This window comes from Pollicipes pollicipes, unplaced genomic scaffold, assembly GCF_011947565.3.
Source record: "Pollicipes pollicipes isolate AB1234 unplaced genomic scaffold, Ppol_2.1 Scaffold_4740;HRSCAF=5597_pilon_pilon_pilon, whole genome shotgun sequence".
NCBI lineage: Eukaryota > Metazoa > Arthropoda > Thecostraca > Pollicipedomorpha > Pollicipedidae > Pollicipes > Pollicipes pollicipes.
The window spans coordinates 11074319-11095832 of NW_023596545.1; the positions used below are offsets into that span (position 1 = coordinate 11074319).

Sequence of the window (21514 nt, forward strand, 5' to 3'; positions counted from 1 at the left end):
TCGCCGCATTCGCAAGCTGGTGTCAGCGCTGGCAAGCGACACTCTCTAAAAGCCAGTGGCTAGAGCTGACGACACCTTCTCAATGATGGCTATGTGTTCAGTAGTGAAATATTGCTTTGGGGGATGCCCGATAAGTTCCTCCTTCCGTACAAACCAATGCAAATTTGAGGGCAGTGGCAATATCTCATCAGTGGAGGCGAATTTCTGAAAACCAATGACACAACAAATTTTAAATCACAATTCCCTACCATCCTACGTGCACAGTCAAAAAATCCTACCTTGACTAGACACACCCTTTAACACATATCGCCGTAAACATGGTGGTGAAAAACCAACACAGAGGCGTTTTCCATCGGCATCATCGCTGCGCAATCCTGAATTGCCATGACCAGCGCAAACCCACGTTCATGCTCAGTGTGAAATTCCAGCCCAACGATGCAATGCAACGTGCTACTGGTCGAACTGACTGACGGCCGGAAATAAGGAGGAGCTGCATTCTTCGGCTTCAGAATGGTTAAGCTGCAAGAGACGATAGACAGTGGCTACCAAACGTCTGCCGGTAAAGCAGAGGCCTTGACCGGTCAACGATCGCCGTGAGGTCCAGCTGGTTCTGGATCATTCGGCCAGATATCCAGCTGAGGCGAGCCGGGTGGCTGCGGGACCGCTGAGCCGTGGAGCTCACTGGGCGTCGTCACTGCGTCACGCGTGCATCTGTGACGTTGGTGTGACGGTCGGATTTCCGGATGGTATCGCCCCAGTCGACTTGAGCGGGATATTTTTCCGTGGTCCGTTTCGAAAGATCACATATAGGTTTATTGGCGGAGGCGATTTCAGATAAGCCGTCAGCTTTGGCATAAAATGACAAGAAGCGAAAACCCGCGGCGGATTCGCGATTTCAGCAATGCTACGGTCATGCAGGAAGCTGAAGACAAGCTCTGTTCTCGCACATTTCAACTCAGGCTCACCGCCGATCTCTGAGAACCATCACAAAACACTAACTCAAGCACAGCGACCCAACTCCCGCTGTGAGCAATGAGCCTGGCGGCGCATGAAGCAAAAATAAATAATATTGGTTTCTTCAGCACATGAGTAAATGGACAAGTATGGTCTGTGCACTGTACACGATGAATCAACGAAACGCCCACGCCTAGGGCGGGCTAGGCCTTCCACAGCGTACTTCTCCCGCGCGCCATGCAAACGCCAGCCGACTGCCGCACCTGACTAGCGCGCCCTAGTCAAACATCATATCACGGGGCAACAGGACGTCCGACAAGGCGTACAGCATGCGCACGTACCAGTGCACGCCAGGCGAGGGCGGGGCGCGCCTGGCCGCGGCCACACCGCCGTCGCCTCCGCTCAACCGACGCCACACATGCGCCGCCCACTCTCTAGCGTTCACCGCCCAGCGCGCCGGCAGCAGCGCCCAGTGCGCCAGCTGCTGCGAGTCCACCTGGGCGTAGCACGAGGCGAACGCGCCGTTGGCCAACACGGTACCGTGTCGCGTGAGCGGCGCGAACACGCCCTTCAGTTCCACGGGCTGCACGTCCACCACGCGCTCGGCCTCCACGCGCCCGCCGTCGCCCACCAGCACGAAGTCGCCGGCGATGACGCGTCTCGCGAATGTGACGCGAGCGTGTTGCGCTGTGACGTTGCCGGCGGCGGCGCTGGCCGCGTCCAGCACGTACAGCAGGTGGCCGGGCGTGAGGGCCAGCCGGCGCCCAGACGCCGTCGTCAGCCGGTGGAAGAGCCGTCGCTCCGCCGGGTCGCGGTCCAGCCAGAGGATCACCTCGCTGTCGACCACGGCGCCGCTCTCGTCCACCGCCTTGACGACGTCGCCGCGCCGCAGCTGGTCGAAGCGGCGCCGCCGGCCGTCGGCCAGCGCGGCCTCCGTGTCGCCGGAGAAGCAGCCGCCGTACCGGCCGGCTGCCACAGACTCTGCGGGACGGCAGACGAACGGGCGAGGTCAGCACGACGGCAGAGCAGAGGACACGACGAGGGCGACACGGCGACACTGGTTCTGCTGCGGCCCCAACGTGAGAGCACCAAAAGCGTGCATTTTTAAACAGTGCGAAGTCAGGATATCAAAAGATGACATTTGGAGGTCTCAGAATACGATCTGGCATCATCCACGTCGCCAGAAAGCTGTGAAATTCCTTCTGATTCACCATCAAGCTTACCAGCAACGAAAATGTTAGCATAGACATATCCACGTGCACCACATGTACGGAACGCCGATGTTCGTTGACCAATGTTCGTGAGCAGATGCTTGTAAGCGCAACCACCAATGCAAGTACCCGTATTACTCGTGTGTGCTCGCTCTTATGCTCTTAAGCGCAAGGGTGTTACCCGTGTGTTGACGCTAGGGTACAATGTTCATGATTAGTCATTTTCAGATAAAATAACTATTCAATTTTCACGATTGCTCATGGCTCAGATGTCTGAAAGCATAAACCCCTGTAGCTGGTAATGCAAGTACCACAGTGATTCCTATCGCAGGCGCCTATCAATACAAATGCCCGTACATGCAATTGTTCGGAATCTGTGTCGTTCGTTTTGTTATTGTCCGTCGATGCTTAAGTCCACGCTTTATATGCTCGCATTACGCCGCCAACATTCGTGTCACCAATAGAGGGATCACTTATGTTCCTCTCTCATGATAGAGGGAGGAGAGGGAGAGAGAGGAAACAGGAGATATACAAAGGAGAGAGGAGATCGATCGAGGAGCTCGGTCGGCGAGAGGAGCTAGAACGGGCGAGAGAAAAGGAGAGAGAAAGGAGAAGAAAGAGAGAGAGAGGAGAGAGATAGAGAGAGGAGAGAAGAGAGAGAGAGATAGAGGAGAAGAGAAGAGAGAGAGGGAGAGAGAGAAGAAGAGTAGAGAGAGAGAGAAGAGAGAAGAGAGACGAGGAGAGAAATGGGGAATATCCCCCTTTAGAGGGTCTCTCTCAGGAGATAGAAGGAAGATGATTCTCTCTCCACCTTCTCTCTCCCTTTTCTCCTCTCTCGCTCTCTCTCCCTTCTCGCCCTTTCTCTCTCGCTCTCTCCTCTCTCTCTCTCTCTCTGCTCTCTCTCTCTCGCTCTCCTCTAACTCTCTTTCACTCTCCCCTCCCACCTGCGCAGATCTCTCGAAAGCTAGAGAGGAGAGAGAGAGAGGCCCAGTGTAGAGCTTCACTCTGGGTCTTTGTTTGTAACAAATGAGCTTGAATATGCAAAGTAAACCGCACGCATACCCACGGAGAACATGCCAGCCCGGCATCCTTGTCGGAATCCGTCTCCCCTCAGCGTGCCTGTGGGCGCCCAACATTGACGTCTGCCCTTAAAGTAGTGACCCCGTGGCGCGGAAAAAACGTCCGTTGCCATGACAACGATGTCGTGTGCCAAGCCTCGGCCGCCGCACGCACGATGCCTTCAGGGCTGTCGCAACGCTAGCCTTTGGTGGGCTGACACTGGGGTAACGAGGAGGCCGCCCACACAGCGACCGATGGAAGGATCTGGTCTCCAGGAAAGACCGACGTCCAGCCTGTTTCAATAGCCATTGTCATGTGTGCTCTGTCCAACATATCACCGGGTTGGGTTTTTCCATCCCGACTCCAGTTCCGTTCAGCACGATGTCGGATCCGTCCATCCCTCCCCTGCTCTAAAGGGCCCGCTCCCAGCTTTGCCCAGCCAAGGTTCAATCTTAACCAGCCCGTCTCCGACTCTACCCAGCCCGCTCCCGGCTCCGTCCAGCCCGCTCCCGGCTCCGTCCAGCCTGCCCGGCCTCCGTCCAGCCCGTCTCCGGCTCCACCCAGCCCGCTGCCGGCCCCGTCCAGCCCGGCTCTGGCTCCCTCCAGCCCGGCTCCGGCTCCACCCAGCCCGCTGCCGGCTCCGTCCAGCCCGTCTCCGGCTTCACCCAGCCCGCTGCCGGCTCCGTCCAGCCCGGCTCCGGCTCCCTCCAGCCCGTCTCCGGCTCCACTCAGCCCGCTGCCGGCTCCGTCTAGCCTGCCCTGGGCTCCGTCCAGCCCGGCTCCGGCCTTAACCAGGCCGCCTCGGCGCGGCTTCGGCGGCCGTCGGTTGCCATTAACCGGCCGCCAACTGGGCGCGATTAAGTGGGCGCCCGAGGCGGCCCCGCGAGCGCGGGGCGGCGCGAGACCGCCGCCGCCTTAATGACGAGAGAGAACGCCGCGCGGCCCGCAAATCAGCCGGCAATTAATTAGTATGCACCCGTGGTGGTCGGCCGGAATAGCAGGGCGGCTGCCGTTTGGCGTGTAAATCTAGTTATTTGAGGCCGTTCATCGCCGGCCACAAAGCGACACGCTGTTTGCAGGCGCGGCGGGCGGTCCAGCCGCGCGGCCCAGGTGCGGTGGCGCCGTCCGAGCCGGTCTGCTGGTGTCGGTCCCGCTGGGAGGTGCCGTCCGAGCCGGTCTGCTGGTGTCGGTCCCGGTGGGAGGTGCCGTCCGAGCCGGTCTGCTGGTGTTGGTCCTGCTTGATGGTACCACCCAGCGGCAGCGAGACGACTGGCAGCCTTGGCGGGACCTCGAGCAGGCCGCGAGCGCCGCGTCGCCCACTTCGGCCGCGCTTCGGCACGGGTGGCGCCTTAGACCGCAGTGATGAACGCAAATTAGTCCCGAAAATGCAACGCCAGTGGCCTCTGTAATACATCTAGCGCGAATGCGAATCATGGCGGCCAAATGAGCCTGGAACGCCAGGCGCGGCTCGGAATCCCGAGGCTGTAGCGGGCGCCCTGCGCCACATTCGCTGTCCGGCGGTACCCTCGCCGGCTCACCTGTCCCGGGCCACAGCTGACCGGACCGCGAGACGACGGCTGGCGACAATGCGGGCGACACTGGGAGGTGCCGTGTCCACAGAGTGGAGACTTATCGGTCGTGACACCGATCAGGGGTGTGAGCGCCGATGGAGTAATGCACGTTGACATTGGACGAGGGGGATAAGTGATGCATTCAAACACCCGTTCAGTGGTGTTAACATCGATCAGTTAACACGCGATAACACCGGTCGAGGGCGTCAAGTGGTGCCCGTGGTGGTGGTCACCTATCCGATCAGTTGACACACGATGACATCGGTCGAAAGTGTCAAGTGATGCCCGTGGCTGTGCTCACTTATCCGATCAGCCGCGTCAGCTGATGCTCTTAAACAGGATCAGCTATGTGACTGGATCTACATTTCAAAGCCATCAAAGACGGACTCTGAAAAGTTTTGTTACAAGAGATGTGAGTGTGTCAGTGGTGTTATTGCAGGTTTTTGCTTGTTTTTGTCTACGTTGAGCCGATTTCAATGCAAGCAAAGCTGAATTTGGGGCCAACGTCAGCCCATTTGTTTTGAGGTCAGTCTAACCCGTAGCTGGAATTGAAAGGGGCACAAACGTTGGTTGGAATCAGTAATTACTCAGCAGAATAAAAAATGAATCGTTCGAATGTTTGTGTATGGCCGTTGGACGCGGTCCGTTAATCAATAACGCAATATTCGTAGTATTGTCAACAAAGGTAACAAAAGCGTGCAACGAAAGAAACTTGGTAATTAAACTTTGTGATTGGAGAATTCCCTTTTGCTATTGTTACGATAAAAGCATGCTGCCGAAATATCAAACCAGCTTTATCTCCATTCTCCCGGTTTTGCTCCGAGGAATAAAGCTATTACTTCTGTCTTACCAGCTGATATGAACACTGGCTCGAGTGAAATAGAAAAGAAGCTCTCGCCTATATAACTTATGTTCATTTCTTAATTTCACTGGAAAGTATTCACCCGCTACCAAGCATTTAAGAGACGGAAGACCGCTTACCGCTTTGCCGCCTAACGCCTTAGCAAACCAGCGGATTACTCCCAAATTGTAAGGTTCCTGATACAAGGCCTATCGGATACCATCGGCTTTGAAGAGGGATTTAGTGAGCCGTAGGGATCCAGTGGGCCGTCAGTATCCGTGGATTCAGTTCACCTCTCATCGTGAAAGTCTCGCATGAAATGGTCGATAGTTACTAGTTCGATATTTTACTTTATGGAAGCACACCACAACCCACCCCCTCCCTCCCTGACTGTCAATTTTTTGGTAACTTACTGAATCTTATGACAAAGCTCGATACTTTGCCCCATTATAAAAAATAAGATCTCAGGTGGAGTGTTCAGTCTAACCTATTCCTGAAATGTTCACAAGTCTCTGACTCGGTGGCGGTGCCGAAGAGGCCACATGATCAATCAATCAACTTTCCTGCCAGCACATTAAATTATGCCATAGGTTACTTGTTGTCCGCAGCACTTGCTTTGAACGGCATAATCAAAGTTTAGCTTCCGGCAGGTAATTCATCAGTTACACCTTTTAATGACTTCAAGACGTCAAGGGGTAAACACGGCTCTAGCCCACGGGCGTAGCCAAATGAAGGCCTAAAGGGACGGGCCCCCTCCCCACGCCACCCCCTCCCGCCCTGAGCCAAGAGATTTACACTACAAAGTGTTGGTTTCGCTCTGGGAGAAGATTTGGCTGTCTGCCTGCAGAAACTTTTGGTTGCGTGCCTGCTCTAGCCGTTAAGATAGGAATGTTTCTTGGCGGACAACCATGTATGTATTGAAAATACATTTACCCGCATTTCAAACAGACACAACAGGACACCGTTGGCTTATATCAGATGAAGTGCAAAATGAAATGCTAACACTTGCAAATTCCTACCGACAGCGTAATTGAAATAAACTGCCAAAACACGGCTCTTACTGTCTGCTCTCAACAGTTAAACCCTCCTAAAATATCCAATAAACTCAATTGCCAGCTCCAGCTCACCGTGCGCGGCAGTAAAAACGGTACCTGCGCCAAGAAATCAAAGCGGGATGATTATGACCGATTATAGCGTAAGACCATTATGGGGTTCGGCCGTCTGGCGGCAGCGGGCCGCCGCCATCGCTCTTGCTGCCGGCGCCGCCGCTCAGTCCATGGGACGCCAGCGGGGGAGGACCGTCCGGCGGCAGCGGCGCAGACACGGCCGCCGCGTGGGCCATACCTCATTATCCCTCCGCTTGAGCGGGTAACAAATGACCCGGCCAAACGGTGTAATTGATTATGCGGGCGGGCGGCGAGATTACAGCGGCGGGGGTGGCGCGGCGGCGGCGAGCGGCGGCGCGCCGGGCGGCGGCTCGCACCAGCGCTGACCCCGGCGGCTCCCACCCGGGGTATCTCCCACTGGCCGCGCGGCCACCGCCGCCGAACCGCCAATTTAAATCAATCCGAGCCGGCCTAATGACAGGGCTGGCGCGGCCGCACCGCTCGCCGGATGCCCACGAATGCCGTGCGCCCGCCTGTGTGACGAAGGGGCGGCACCTGCGCGCCGATCGCGCCCTGTTTGAGCGGCTTGTTTGCATTTGGCCGCGCCTCGACTGGCGGCTGGGTGGACGGACAGCGGGACGTCAGGGGACCAGCGGCGGGCTGAGCCCCCGTCCACGCGCCATCTCCCGCCGGCTGGTGACTGGGCGGGCGGACTGAGCAGCTGGCCGGGACTACTCTGGCCGCAGCTGCAGGGCCCGGGGCAAGCGGGCGTAGTTATCTGCGCACTCTTAGGGAACAGCCCCAAATAATTTACAATCTTAACATTGGGCCTATGACGGTGCCTAGAAAAATGACTAAGAACTCCAAATTTACTGCTAGAGCACCCCTGATCGTCTCTGGAAAGTGTTTTACCAGTTTCCGATCAGTCTGGAGTGCGGGCGTAACCGGGTGATCGCCGGTTACAAGGAATGGCGTCGGTCTCCTTCACCCGTGAGCGTGGAACATTTGAATATGGGGGCGACGTTGCCGCCCGTTTCCTACGCGCGCTGTCTGCGTTGTAGCGCAGCGCATCAGGCCCGCATCACGACAGCAGCCCGCTGCGACCTGGCGCTGCGTCAGTGCACCCACCTGACTTGACGGAGCAGTGGATGTGGAAGCGTGACTCGTAGTAGACCCAGTCAAAGCCGGCCTCGACGGCCAGCCGCGCCAGCATGCCGTACTTGCTGCGGTCGCGGTCCGAGGTGGTGATGTCGACGGCGCGACCCTCGTAGTGCAGCGACTGGCGCGAGTGGAGCCGGCCCAGGTCCCAGCTCTCGATGACGCGCACCCGCACGCCCGGCCACTGGTTCATCACCGAGATCGCCAGCATGTCCAGCTTGGCCTTGGTGCGCTGGAACGGCGGGCGGCCGGTGAGACGCGGCAACACGGTAGCAGATGGCTGGCCAGCCATCAACCAGCAACCAACCAGATGGCAACCAGCCACCCTCCAGAGGTCAGCCATCCGGGCAAAGCAGGTCCCGAGTTAGGCGCTGGAGGTGCGGAGGCGCGGGATATTGTGGATGTTGTAAAATAACGGATTGCGGGAGCCGATGAGCAATGCACACGGAAGGTCAGAAGTTGGCAAGTGCAGGTCATATCGAGGCTGAGGGCGCCCGCCACCAGCTTTTTCACGCTGAAATGCACGGTGACCACCCACAGACAATGTCCAGTCACCACAGTAGCTAGACGGAAAGGCTTGGAGTGGACAGTGCCTCTGCGCAGTGGAACGGCACCGCCGCCGTAGTGAAGAGTGTGACTGCCCAGGCCGGGCGATCAACTGCTTAATGCAGGCACCATGTTTGTCATAGTCGGGACACGTGGGGATGCTTCTCCATCACGCTCTTGTTTTCCGAGTAAAAAATGTAAAAGTGTTGACTAAATACAAAGACGGACGCATCGCCCACTTTGAGGGGAAAGACTCCACGCCCTTTTAATGCATTGCAGAAAGGTCTCCAAGACGTTGCCTTTATTATAAATGGATTCGCGGGGACGCGTACACCGCACGTCATTCTGAACCTGTTTGAATTCGTTGCTGGATTGCTCACAATAAGATAAGCATGTTGTTGAGCATATACAATAACATCATAACTTTTCCATTACCATCAAGTCACAACATCCCCGTATAATAATAGGTAATGATGCGTACATCACCATACACCATACGTCTTCCAAATTAAGCATCCCCTTTCGACTACACGGCTGACCGAATGGCCGATAAATAACGTCTGATGCAAGGTCATAATTCGAAGCACGCGAAGCGGCTATTGGTGGCCACAGGCATGGCGAAATCAATTTAGAACAGCAACGTAATATAGCACAATTGGTGCACGTGCAGCCCGTGTGAAATCAACAGGCCTGGCCTGGGGCGCGCGGTTGCGACAGCGGTGAGCGGCGCCAGTGACAAGCCGCCGCAGGCCGTGTCTGACACGCTTGGTCTCCACAGAGCCGTCCCTGGCCCATCAGCAGCCATGACTCCGAGTCCGGGACCGAGTCGGCGGCACGAGACTCGCGGATCAGACCGGCTGCGGGGCCGACAAACGGGGCTCCGGATCCGGCCCGGCGGTCCAGTGATCTCCATCGGCAGGTCCTGCCGGGCTGCAGAGCCGCACAGGCCTGATTCGAATCCGCCGGCTGCAGGGCCGCTGCTTCCGGCGCCGTTTCCGGCGGCCGCGGCCACTCATAGCCAATCGGTTAGCGGGCGCGGGCGGGCAGAGCGCGGCGCCGGCCATTGTGTCCGAGCGCCGGGCCGGGTCAGGAGGTGCAGCTGCGCTGACTCAGCCGGGCCCGGGCCGGCGGCGCCGGTCACAGCGGCCGGTCCCGCTCGCACCGACGCAGCCGGACGGCGGGCCCCTGACCGGCTCCGGCCAGCAGTCACGGCTGCTCTGCCGGTCGCTCGGCCTCCGGCCAGCTGGCCGCCCGGCCGGCTCGCCTAACCGTCCGGCCGCCGGCAGTTGCGATTTACGGCTAGCTCTGGCCGGTCGGCCGACAGGACATACCGATCCTCCCCCGGCACCCGGCCGCTCGTTACAATTATCAATTAGCATTCTGTCCCATTATGGCGGCCGGGTGGGTTTTGTTTGGCAGAGGGAACACCGCAGGGGGCTGCCAGCAGCGGTAATTGAACACCGCCCGCGCTGTCGAGCAGTTTGTATCGGTGTTAAACAGGTCGGACCGGGCGTGCTCCGCTTGTGTGGTCCTCCAGGATGGCTGACGGTCCTCAGTTACCCCGGTGTCAATGCCGGACTGAGCACAATGCCGGTCCCGACGGGGATGCCAGCATACCGCAATGTTGTGGTAGGCTCGGGGTCTCGCAGTACGTGAGGGCCTCTTGAAAGAACGTCACACGCCACAAAGCCGACAAATCAACTACAACACAGCGCGCGGCAGACCAACACGGGGCCAGAGAGGGGGCGCGGCACGCTTCAAAGCGCCTCCGTTTCGGTCGCGATCGCGCCGAGACAAACACGCCGCCTCAGCTGTATGGGTCGCGGGCTTCCTCCCGAAGCTGGCCTTTTTACCGGGCCGAGGAGATTGGTCACGGCTGGTCACGACGAGCGGCCGCCGGCGCGTCCCCCACCCGCTCCATTCGCGGCGCGCGACGCTCGGTCGCCACGCGGTCATTAAGCGTCCGGTCCCTCTGAGTGTTTGCAAACAGCTTGTCGGCGGCGGCCTCGAGGTGGGCCGGTATGCGGGGGGCCCGTGTGGGGCGACACGGCGCCGCTGACTGGCCGTGCGGCGGGGGGCGGGGCCGCCTGTGACGGCCGCCTGGCGGGCCGGGGGAGACACTGACAGCCGCCTCGTCATCCTGTGACGGAGCGAGGCTTAGTGTCGGCACCGGCCGCCGCGGCGCCCTTCATCTGGCGACGCGAGCGGGCTGATCTGCCCACCGCGCCCGAGGGTCGGCGCACACCCGCTGCGCGCCGACAGTGACTCCAGCCGCACACCCTCGCGCCGATCGCTTTCCGGCGCCTCCTTTCCCTTTCTGTCGACGAGAACTCGGTTTTCCCAGCGTGGGAATTGCCGGAGTGGTTGTGGCACGTTACATGGAAGTGCATACCGAATCGCACGGGGAAGCGAGTGGCCTCCGAACAAGAATGCTTTGGTAAAATCGAATTTTTAACTTGTTGAAGACTGTGCGCTAGCTTATGTTAAGCTACACACACAACCAAAGCTCGGATATTGCTGTAGTTTATCATCCAATATGTGAGCTTATGTGAGTTATAGGCGCAGAAACGAAAGGTCGCAGGTGCCAATGGTGCCAATGGTGCCAATGCACATTATCCTTGCGAAAATGCTCAACATAAACCCCGTGGCGACACGTGGCAAGAATCAACTTCAAATGGATTTGCCCCCCCCCCCCCATTTTCTCAGACGTCACTTCACCTACGAGTTGACTGGTATATCTACACACTAAATCCGCTGCCGCAATTTTTCATGAACATTATGTCAAGTACATCAAACGCGTTATGAGATGCACACAAACAAGCATAGGCACTCAAAATAAATCACATACACTAAATACTTCACGCTAAAAATCACACACATTGAATACTTTAATGATCACATACATATACTTTCACGCTAAAACACAAGCAGATTAAGAAGTATGCATGTTTCTACGCCAAAAGTGCCATGAAATAAATACAATATGCACTTCAAAACGTACTAAACAGTACCACACTCGCATTCCTCCAACACTCGGCCTGCATGCCGCTCTTGAAGTTGTTATGTTCAGTGTTATATAGTTTAAGTAATTGGTGGTAGCTCAATGCGCCCATGCTGGTGAGGTAAGATTAATTGCACTCACCAGCTATTACTTACCAGCACATGCAAATATCATCTAAGGGAAACCAAAGAAGTACTGACAAAAGCGCCAAATTCTACGAAAATTTCGTCACTCAAATTTACTTTGGCCATCGGTATCTACCCCTTAAGACTGAACACTTTTTAGACAAAATTGTGGGTGCATTCGATAAGAATCACGGCAGCAAAGCCTGTATCCCCTGGGCATCTTAGCATACTCAGGCCCAAGGGAACCAACCCTCTTAAGTCAGCTGGTGCGAAAGCTAGCGTGTAATTCATGTGTGACTCTTAAGTTATCATTACAAAATGCGACTGCAGGGCGGTGCGACAAACGTGCACCAGGCAAAATATGGGAACCCTAGACGCGTCGCGCAAAAACTTCTGCGTTTACTAACTGACCCTCATTTGCATTCCACCGGCGGCATAGTATCGGTAAGGCCTCCTGTGCACAGTCCGGCGAACTCTACTCCACACCTCCACACTTCTGTTCTCTTCTGAACTCTACTCTTCCTAGACTGGTCAAACGTTAGCAGCGGTGTTCGCTGTGATGAACAGCGGACGGGCCGGCCTGTCTGTCTGTCTGTTGACGCACGCTCCTCTGAGTACCGCCGGCTTCATTGCACAGGTGAGCACGCTCCCCGTCAGCGGCCGGCTGGTCACGAGCCCCGTCCCAGGCGCAGGTGAGCGCGCTCCCCGTCAGCGGCCGGCCAGTCACGAGCGCCGTTCCAGGCGCAGGTGCTGACGCTTCTAGCACCCCTACTGCAGCTATTCCGTAAAAGCGGTCTGCTTTTTTGTTGTTAAGTCGGTTAAAACATGAGTTTTAATATGGCCTGTACGGGCCTGCGTTCCATATGGAAGGGACGCGAAACAGCAGTTGAGCATATGACGTGTACGGACGTCCTTAGTTCAAAGTTTTGCCTTCTGACGCAGTCTATCACTAAGCCAGCTTGCAACTTCTCTATTCTACCACCTAGGTGCGGAGGCTGTCGACCACCTGCAAGACCCACTCCCGGCTATCACATGTGATTTATGAACAAGGGCGCAAAACGCCATGTTTTCGCCCTGAGTACCTGCATAACTGTTGCGCATGATTACGGCTGGTGATAAATTTGCAGCGTGCAAAGGGCTGAGAGATTTATGAATTGGCAGTAATGATGGGGCGTGACCGAGTCGGCACGTTACAGGTGCCACACACCCTCCCACCCTGCCGTAGATCAGCGGAGAGCAGACCCGGCTGGGTCGAGCCGCCGGTCGCGGGTACCGCCTCTGGACACAGACGCTGGGATGGCTGTATTGCGCAGGTGTCAATCATGACACAGACTGACTCACAGGCCGGCGCGTCAGCGAAAGAGGCGCCGCTACCGACAGCTGTCAATCAACCGTGACGCGGCTCCATTGCTTTTCATTGAATTTTGAGCGGCATTACTAGCAGCCGTGTTTCGTCTTCAGCTCGTAGGAGCGCCGCTCTCCCCACTCGGCGCCGGTCGGTGGCTCGCCACGTCACGTGCGGCGCCGGCCGACAGTCTGTCCTGGCAGCCTGCGTCGCCGGCACACATTACCAGCCGCCAGCCGGCCTGTTCCCGGCACATTCCGCGGGTCGGGGCAGCCGGTAGAAAGGGGACCGCGCGCCGAACGGTAGGGGTCCGGCAGGGTCCGTCCGCGCGCCTCTCAGACCCGCACCGAGGGGGCGGGGCCGCGGCGGCGGCGGCGGCCAATCGGCGCCCGGCGGCCGGCCGGCGCGCGCCGCCGCCGGCGCCATCTTGCGGCGTCAGTTGGCTCAGATGTGTGTCCGCGAGCGCCCGGGATAAAATGGCCGGAGGCGACTGGCCCCGTCCCATCATTACCAGGCGCAGCTTACGTCTCGATTGGCATTCCATGAGGACGAGGCGCGCGCGGCCTCTGCGCTCCCCTACCCGGGTCACTCTCGCGTCCCTCCGCTCGGTGCCTCCGATGGCAGGCCCATGAGCAGAGCTCAGCAAGTGGCTCTTCTGCGGACACTCTTCAGCTGCTACCTTTTCCTAATGACAGATTCCACATGGGATGATGTACTGCGTAAATACATTGGCGGGAGCGAAGGTACACATACGAACAGATGTTGGCTTTAGTGTCCAACACAGAGTCGCTGCCTCTAGGGGCGTGCCAACGTTACGTCCGGAAGGTGGACAAATCTCGTCAAAAGGGCACCTGGCAAGATGTCCCTTTTCGGTGACTAGAGACTGTATGTTTTGACCCTGATTTATGTTTTAGAAGCCCTACGGCTCTCTTGAACTGCCAAAAGGTACCTACTGGGACCTCGGCACCGAGCCCCCTGTAAACTCTAAGGGAGGCACGGAACCAAAAGGCTCTCCTTGGCTTTACCAATTCTAAAGGCACTGACCTGGTAATAAGTATATATATATATATATATATATATATATATATATATATATATATATATTTATATGTATTTATATATTTATGTATATACATATATGTAAATATACATATATACATGTATATACGCATATTTATGTATATTTATACACATACATATATACACATATACACCCATTACACACACACACACACACACATATATATATATATATATATATATATATATATATATATATATATATATAACTATATCCCCATTCGAGTACCATTTTCAGGTCAAGTTGTCCCCACAAGTGCCATCTTGACCACCAATCCTGATTCGTCCCCTCAATCTCAGCAATATAACAACCATGGCCCACACCACCACTGGCACGGATCCTAGCGAAACAGACCGCTACGCTGCCGTATGGTTAGCACAGAGCCTGGTGAAACAGACCGCCACGCTGCCGTGTGGTTAGCACAGAGCCTGGTGAAACAGACCGCCACGCTGCCGTATGGTTAGCACAGAGCCTGGTGAAACAGACCGCCACGCTGCCGTATGGTTAGCACAGAGCCTGGTGAAACAGACCGCCACGCCACCGTGTGGTTAGCACAGAGCCTGGTGAAACAGACCGCCACGCCACCGTATGGTTAGCACAGAGCCTGGTGAAACAGACCGCCACGCCACCGTATGGTTAGCACAGAGCCTGGTGAAACAGACCGCCACGCTGCCGTGTGGTTAGCACAGAGCCTGGTGAAACACACCGCCACGCTGCCGTGTGGTTAGCACAGAGCCTGGTGAAACAGACCGCCACACTGCCGTGTGGTTAGCACAGAGCCTGGTGAAACAGACCGCCACGCTGCCGTGTGGTTAGCACAGAGCCTGGTGAAACAGACCGCCACGCTGCCGTATGGTTAGCACAGAGCCTGGTGAAACAGACCGCCACGCTGCCGTACGGTCGGTACGATATGTAGCCACAGCGAAGCACAATTTGCCGGCCGCGATCCTCTCGGGTCGTCGTCAGACGCAGCAGGCGCGCCCAAAACAAACGGTCGGACGGCGCTCAAACACGGCTCGTCGGCCGTAGGCAAACAGAGGAATCGGCCGTGGGAAAGGTCCACTGGCCGGCGCGCCGGTCGCGCCGATGCTGCGTTCCTGTGCGGAGGTGAGGTCCCCGGCTGCGGCCTGCCTGGCGCTGCAGTCTCCGGCCGGACCAGCGGTGGTTCCATCACTGTTACCACGCACCGCGAGAGAGAAGGGGAGGGGAGCCACGTACCCTCCTTCCCGAGTCAAGAGGCCTACACTGTATACAGTTACATACAGTACAGAACAGGGACGTTTGAAGCCCGACCCTGGCTACGAGCTTCCCTGTTACCACTTACTGTCCTTGCGAGTTGAACGTGCCATCAGAAACATGCTGAAAATGTTGTTTGGATTTGCGATACCCATAGGTATCCTTACCAGGTCCTTTTGTGAAAAACGAGAAAAGCGACCTTGAGCCTGTTTATATTTAGATTTCACAAAAAGGGTGTGAGCGCGACGGTACAGCACTGGCTTGCAGTAAGAGCTCAGGTATCAGGGTTTAGTACAAGTGTTTCAAGGTCTTCGGCCATCCGGGTGAACCAATGTCAAAATGTAAATAATACAGCAATGTTTCCTCTCATTAGAAATATACCTCACAATTGGCGATCTTAAAAAGGCAACAAGAATATTCATATGGTATGACACAAGCTGGACACGAGAGAGCGTTGGACCGACCTTAAAAAACATGGGGTAATCATGCACTGTATTTTCAAAGCTCCCGTGCCTCTTAACCGCTCTGCTAATCCAGGCTCATTCTGTATATTTGATTTGCCATCTGTTTGGGTACATGACCTGGGCTTCTTATGCACAGTACGATCATTACTGCGCGCCGACATATAATAAGCTGGTTATAGACCATGCCAATGGCGAGGAAAAAAGTGCCGTGCCTGTGTTTCATGATAGATTGAGCCCGGTAGTCTTGGTATGTGGGCGTTGTGCATATCCAAAAAGGCAATACCACCACTCATGTGCCATGCCTAATATCGTGATAAAAACTGTTGCTTTACCTAGCAAACTGGCCAGCAGGGTTTATTTACAGTGTTGAATTCCAGTGTCCTGGTCGCGCAGGGTTGAGGCAGGTTGGGTGGAAGGACGCGCCGGTGACGGCAGCCCTGCCCAACCCCCGTCCAGCACGGTGTCATGGGAGAGTCCGGTCCGGCGGCGGACTGGAGCATACCTGTCCGCCATAAACGCGTCCGTCTGGCGACAGGCCTCACCAGCGCCGGGCCCAGCGCGGCGGACCCCCGGCCGGACACACAATGGAACCATTCGGCCCGGTGACGAGCCCCGTCAGCCCCCCCCCCCCCCCCTGCAGCCGTGGGAACGGACCTCGCCTGGCTGCTGACCCTCCAGCGCCCGAGGCGGGAGAGGTCGCGGACCGGGCCTCGGCCGACGGCTCCGGGCAGGCGGGCCGCCTCGAGCGCCGCTGGCCGGTCGGCGTCGGCAGCGGCCTACAGTGACCTCCACGTCGCGCTTGTAAATCCGTCACCGGCGCCCGCCGAGAGCCGCACATCAGATCCGTCACGGTGGTAAACCGACCGTGGGAACCCCAGGAGCCGTCCCGCCCCGTGCAGGGGGGCTGTGTCCCGCCCCATCAGCCGCCGTGTGGTCCGGAAGTGCGCGACTGCGCTGGAAACAGGAGCCGATCCTGGGCGCCGTTCAGCGAACAAAACGCGGCGCTGTGTCCGGTTCCGGACGCTGGACCCGGATACAGCGTAAAGTTCTGTGCGGGGAACGGTAGGTTATGTTTCTGGGTAAGTGGACGGTCAACATGACTGTTTGGACAGCTTCTCTGACAGCGATTAACGTTTCTAGTGAAGTGGAGGTGCTGGATCACAAGCATGCTGCAACAAACCATTTCAGCGCAGCACCAGGCCCTTAACCTGCTCAAAAATGATGTCCTCTCGGCTTACATGCCTGTATGTCTATGCATCGGCTCTGATAACGATTCGCTCCAACAGGAGCAGAGCGCTTTCGGACAGTGGAAAACCATCTAGAGTACGTTTTTCGCACTGCAGAGCCCTCAGACGCGGTCGAGTAGTCCCGCACTGCTTGTTGTTCTTCGGTAACTAGGTAGTAGGAGTGCAAGCCTCCTTAAGCTGTCAATAGCACTGAGGTCTCAAAGTTGACTATGAGCTATTTCAGGGAGTGGTGTGTCTTTATCAAATAACATCTATACCGCCGTCGGAGGAGGATAACTACATTGCTGCCGTCTGACATTCCGATGACAGTCAGACGGCAGCAGCCCTGGTGCCAGGGCAGGGTGGCTGTGCGCGTGCCGCCGCGACAAGGTGCACACTGCACGTGAGTGCGGGAAGCCGGCCGGCTGTCGGCCAGAGCCAGTATCGCTCGGTTGAGCAGCTGATAGCGGGCCTGACGACGGCGGCAGATAGCGAGGCGGCTGCAGCGGCCAGTACGGCACCCACCCAGCGGCCACGGCACAGACCAGTACACCACCCGGCGGCCACGGCACAGGCCAGTACGGCACCCGCCCAGCGGCCACGGCACAGACCAGTACACCACCCGGCGGTCACGGCACAGACCAGTGCGGCACCCACCCAGCGGCCACGGCACAGACCAGTACACCACCCGGCGGCCACGGCACAGACCAGTACACCACCCGGCGGCCACGGCACAGACCAGTACACTACCCGGCGGCCACGGCACAGACCAGTACACTACCCGGCGGCCACGGCACAGGCCAGTCACTACCCGGCGGCCACGGCACAGACCAGTACACTACCCGGCGGCCACGGCACAGACCAGTACACTACCCGGCGGCCACGGCATAGGCCAGTGCGGCACCCATCCAGCGGCCACGACACAGACCAGTACACCACCCGGCGGCCACGGCACAGACCAATACACTACCCGGCGGCCACGGCACAGGCCAGTACATCACCCGGCGGCCACGGCACAGACCAGTACACCACCCGGCGGCTACGGCACAGGCCAATACACCACCCGGCGGCCACAGCACAGACCAGTACACCACCCGGCGGCCACGGCACAGACCAGTCACTACCCGGCGGCCACTGCACAGACCAGTACACCACCCGGCGGCTACGGCACAGACCAGTACACCACCCGGAGGCTACGACAAAGACCAGTGCACGGCCCGATACCTTCGGCACATACTAATGTAACGTCCAGCGGTACCATCATAGACTCATCATGACCTGAGGTTGAGCCTGAGAATGTCACAGTCGACCTTCAGAGTACTCCCTAGCTAACTCCATGGGGACAAAACCGGAGCCGCGCGTGAGCTTCGGTGTGTTTGCGGAAAACGGCAAGTTTTATACGTCATTCGCCTGCAGTGCCATCGGCCGAGTAGTTTTCCTAGTTTCCCGGGTGGTTCCCCCATTCCTGCATTGTCATGCCATTATCTTGTAACACTGCTGCCCTTAACGGGATCAAAACCACCTGCGACATTTTTCGTCGAATTCCGCATTTGTTGCTTCTGGCTTCATTCACCGGATGGCAAACTCCCCCCCCCCCCCAAAGTGACATGTATAGCCCTGCTCGTTCATCAGTGGGGAGGACTGCTGGTACCCCCCTCCTACCCTTCGGCCTGCAGCCCCTTGACTGCGGGTGCCGTGGGCCAGCCTCACACCTGTCGCCGCCTCGTCACGAGCCAGTGGGCCCATCCCGGTGTCAGGTTCCCCGGCGGTACGAGCGCGAGCGCCGCGTGAGCCGGCGACCCCGGTCTGCCGTTTCCGGCCGCCCTCGGCTGGAGCAACACCTCCGAGCTCTGGAGCACAAAGCTGCCCGAGGGGCCGGTGTGCGGCCGCAGGTGTCTCGCAGGCCGCGGAGTGCGAGCTGTTGTGCTTCTTTGCAGGTGTTTTGAGCTGAGCTGTTTTGCTACTTTACTTTTGCTTGTTTTGCAGCAGGTCCATGGTGCGAGCACTGGTGAGATATGACCATTGATTAGCCGCGAGTCATTGTGGTCTGTCACTGAAAACTTAACTTCTTCTTGGACTGGTCACTAGGACGCCACGCGTAGTCTGAACCTTTAAAAGGTGGGCCAGCACGACTGCTTCGAAGCAGTAGAGGCGCAGCTCGACATCAGGCACGTCTGATCTGTCGGGGTCAGTGGGGCGCAGCGTTCAGCCGGCCCACCACACGCACAGTCGGCGCCGCCCTCTTCTCAACACCACCAGGGGAATGCCTCTCCACTGGAATGTCTTAGCACTGGCGCGTTATTTCGCTGGAGTGAATGGGAGGCACGTGACTTGACCCTCTCCCTCACATGGACGGATCACCCGACCACTCGGACCCGAACAAACGCCGCGAACTGGAGCCTGGATCTGGAGTCTGGATCTGGAGCCTGGACCTGGATCCGGGACGCTGAGCCGAGCCGGTCCCGGAGCGGCAGCGTGGTCAGGCCGAGCTGGCATCGTCACCAGCGCCGGCCTCTGCCGGCAGCGGCTCGCCTCCGCCGCGCGGCTCTCTCACGCGCCAGGTCCAGCACAGCGGCGGCCGTCCAAACAGGTGGCCATGCCACAGCGGGCGGCGCGTGGAGGCTGGACCTCACGCCCGCGTCCAAACACTGTGCGACCCCGCCAAACAGCCCGAGCGGAAGGGCGACCGCCGGCCCGACAAAGCGATCTGAGCGGTGAGCAAACACGCCTTTGTGGTCCACAAACAGCGTGCTGAGCCCATGACAGCGGACACGGGGGACACCACGGCCGGGACCGGCCACCGCTGGCAGCCGCGGCATATCTCCGCAGGCGAATGTAGTGTCCTCAGCCGTCGTCGAGCTTCCGTGGCGTTTCTCGCAGGCGGTGAACATGCTGGTCAGTCCGGGCCGGGAGCCGAAAGCATGGAAAAATGTGTGAGCACATTAATTTGGTCTTCATTGACGTTATGAAACAGCTCGCATGAAGGAAAAATGTTCACGAAAAAATGCTGCAATAAGCGGCAATAGCCATCTGCGGGTTCGCTTCGTTTGCAGCAGTAAGGCGGGCGCAAACACGTGTAATGACGGGGCACAGTAGCCGTACGGGTGACGCAATGTCGGCCAAACACGGCCGACCTGTACGATCGTGTGCTCCTTGCCGCGGCTATACCTGGGCAAACACACAGACCGCTGCGCAATTAACTGCTATCAGTCAATCTGCGTGGATGCAGTCTTCCCGACTTTTCTCCATCTGAAGGGAAATATCGAAGTCACCGGAGGGTCGGAGGCCAGCTCGGGGCTTCTTCGGACAGATATACCGTTGAATCTCACCAGATGTTCCAGTCTGAACAGGTGCAGGGGGCTGCAGCTAAACATATATACACCGATTTATAGGGAGACTAGACACAAATGCTCACGCAAACTGAAATGCTGTATATTCAAGCCAAGTATTGGTTGCACAGCTCCTTTATCGTTGGAGATATAATGTTGGGTACTTTTTAACTAAATGCGAATACCGAGTGTACCATCAATGTTGTAACCGCTCTCCATTTGACATATCAGCTGCACTATTAATTTCGAGCTGTGTTATTCTTAGTTTTGGAGAGAAAAACAAACACACATGGCTTTAGAGCTCTCCTCTTTGTGGCTTTCACGCAGTTGCAAAGAAGAACCAATGTGTAAAATGTGGATATGAAGCGAACATACGCATAATGTGCACACGAACCTGACCAAACCAAAAAAGGTATCTGTCCAACAGCGCTCTGGTGAGCTCCGGAACCGCACTGGATCGCCCGCTCACCGCACCATTCTCCGTTCTGACGTGAGAGTGACGGTGGCTGTCCGTGTGACCCGTCCTTGAGATTGGTGGTGGAAAACAGCTCAGCCCAGTCTACAATGTCAGCTTTATCGGCCCCGAGCGACTCGACTATAGATAGCAGACTTCAACTGATAGGTGTCACAGTTACACGGCTTCCGTCACAGTCAACCCGATAATCCTTCCGAGCTTTATCTGTTCGCCGGAAGATGACCAGATACAGATGCTCGCCGGAAGATGACCGACGCTGGCTGACGTCAGCCGGAGGCCGGACTTCAGACCGCTGACCTGACCCGGGTCCGGGCTCTGACCCTGACCGGGTCCGGGTCCGGGTCCGGGTCCGGGTCCGAGCATCTGACCAGCCCCCGGGTCTGCACATCAGACGGCTGACCTGGAGTCAGTGTCGGGCCGGGGCCGGGGCCCGGGGCCGGGGCTGATTCACACGCTGTCGCCTGGACCCCGGCGTGCGGCGGCCGGGCCTGCGCAGCCCTGTCGCCGGCTCCGGTTACAGCAGGTGTCGTGCCACCGGAAGCCACCGCTAGCACGGAGCAGCAGGCCAAACTTTCGCCGCATTCATTTGCACTACCCCTTTCAGTCTTTTCAGGCGGAATAATGTTAATTTCGGCTGGCTGCGATGCCCAATAACGTCAGTAGCCTTTTTATGCGTCATTCATCCACATTAGCAAGAAGAGGCAGGCCACGATCGGCCTGTGGGTAACCGCTTGGCTCTGAGAACGGTTGGACTCCGGTGGTTCCGTTGCCAGAAGACACGTGGAG

General features: G+C 57.4%; 1 protein-coding gene across 1 annotated transcript in view; it reads right to left on the bottom strand.

The window, feature by feature from the left end:
• Window positions 1–798: 798 nt before the first annotated feature.
• LOC119099038 (indian hedgehog protein) overlaps window positions 799–21514 on the bottom strand; it is a 25529-nt gene continuing 4813 nt past the window's right edge. The window contains exons 2-3 of the mRNA XM_037222089.1: window positions 7871–8132; window positions 799–1935 (exon numbers count right to left, since the gene is read on the bottom strand). Of these exons, the coding sequence (XP_037077984.1) occupies window positions 1232–1935; window positions 7871–8132 (966 nt within the window). The 3' untranslated portion in view covers window positions 799–1231. The remainder of the gene's footprint in view (window positions 1936–7870; window positions 8133–21514) is intronic.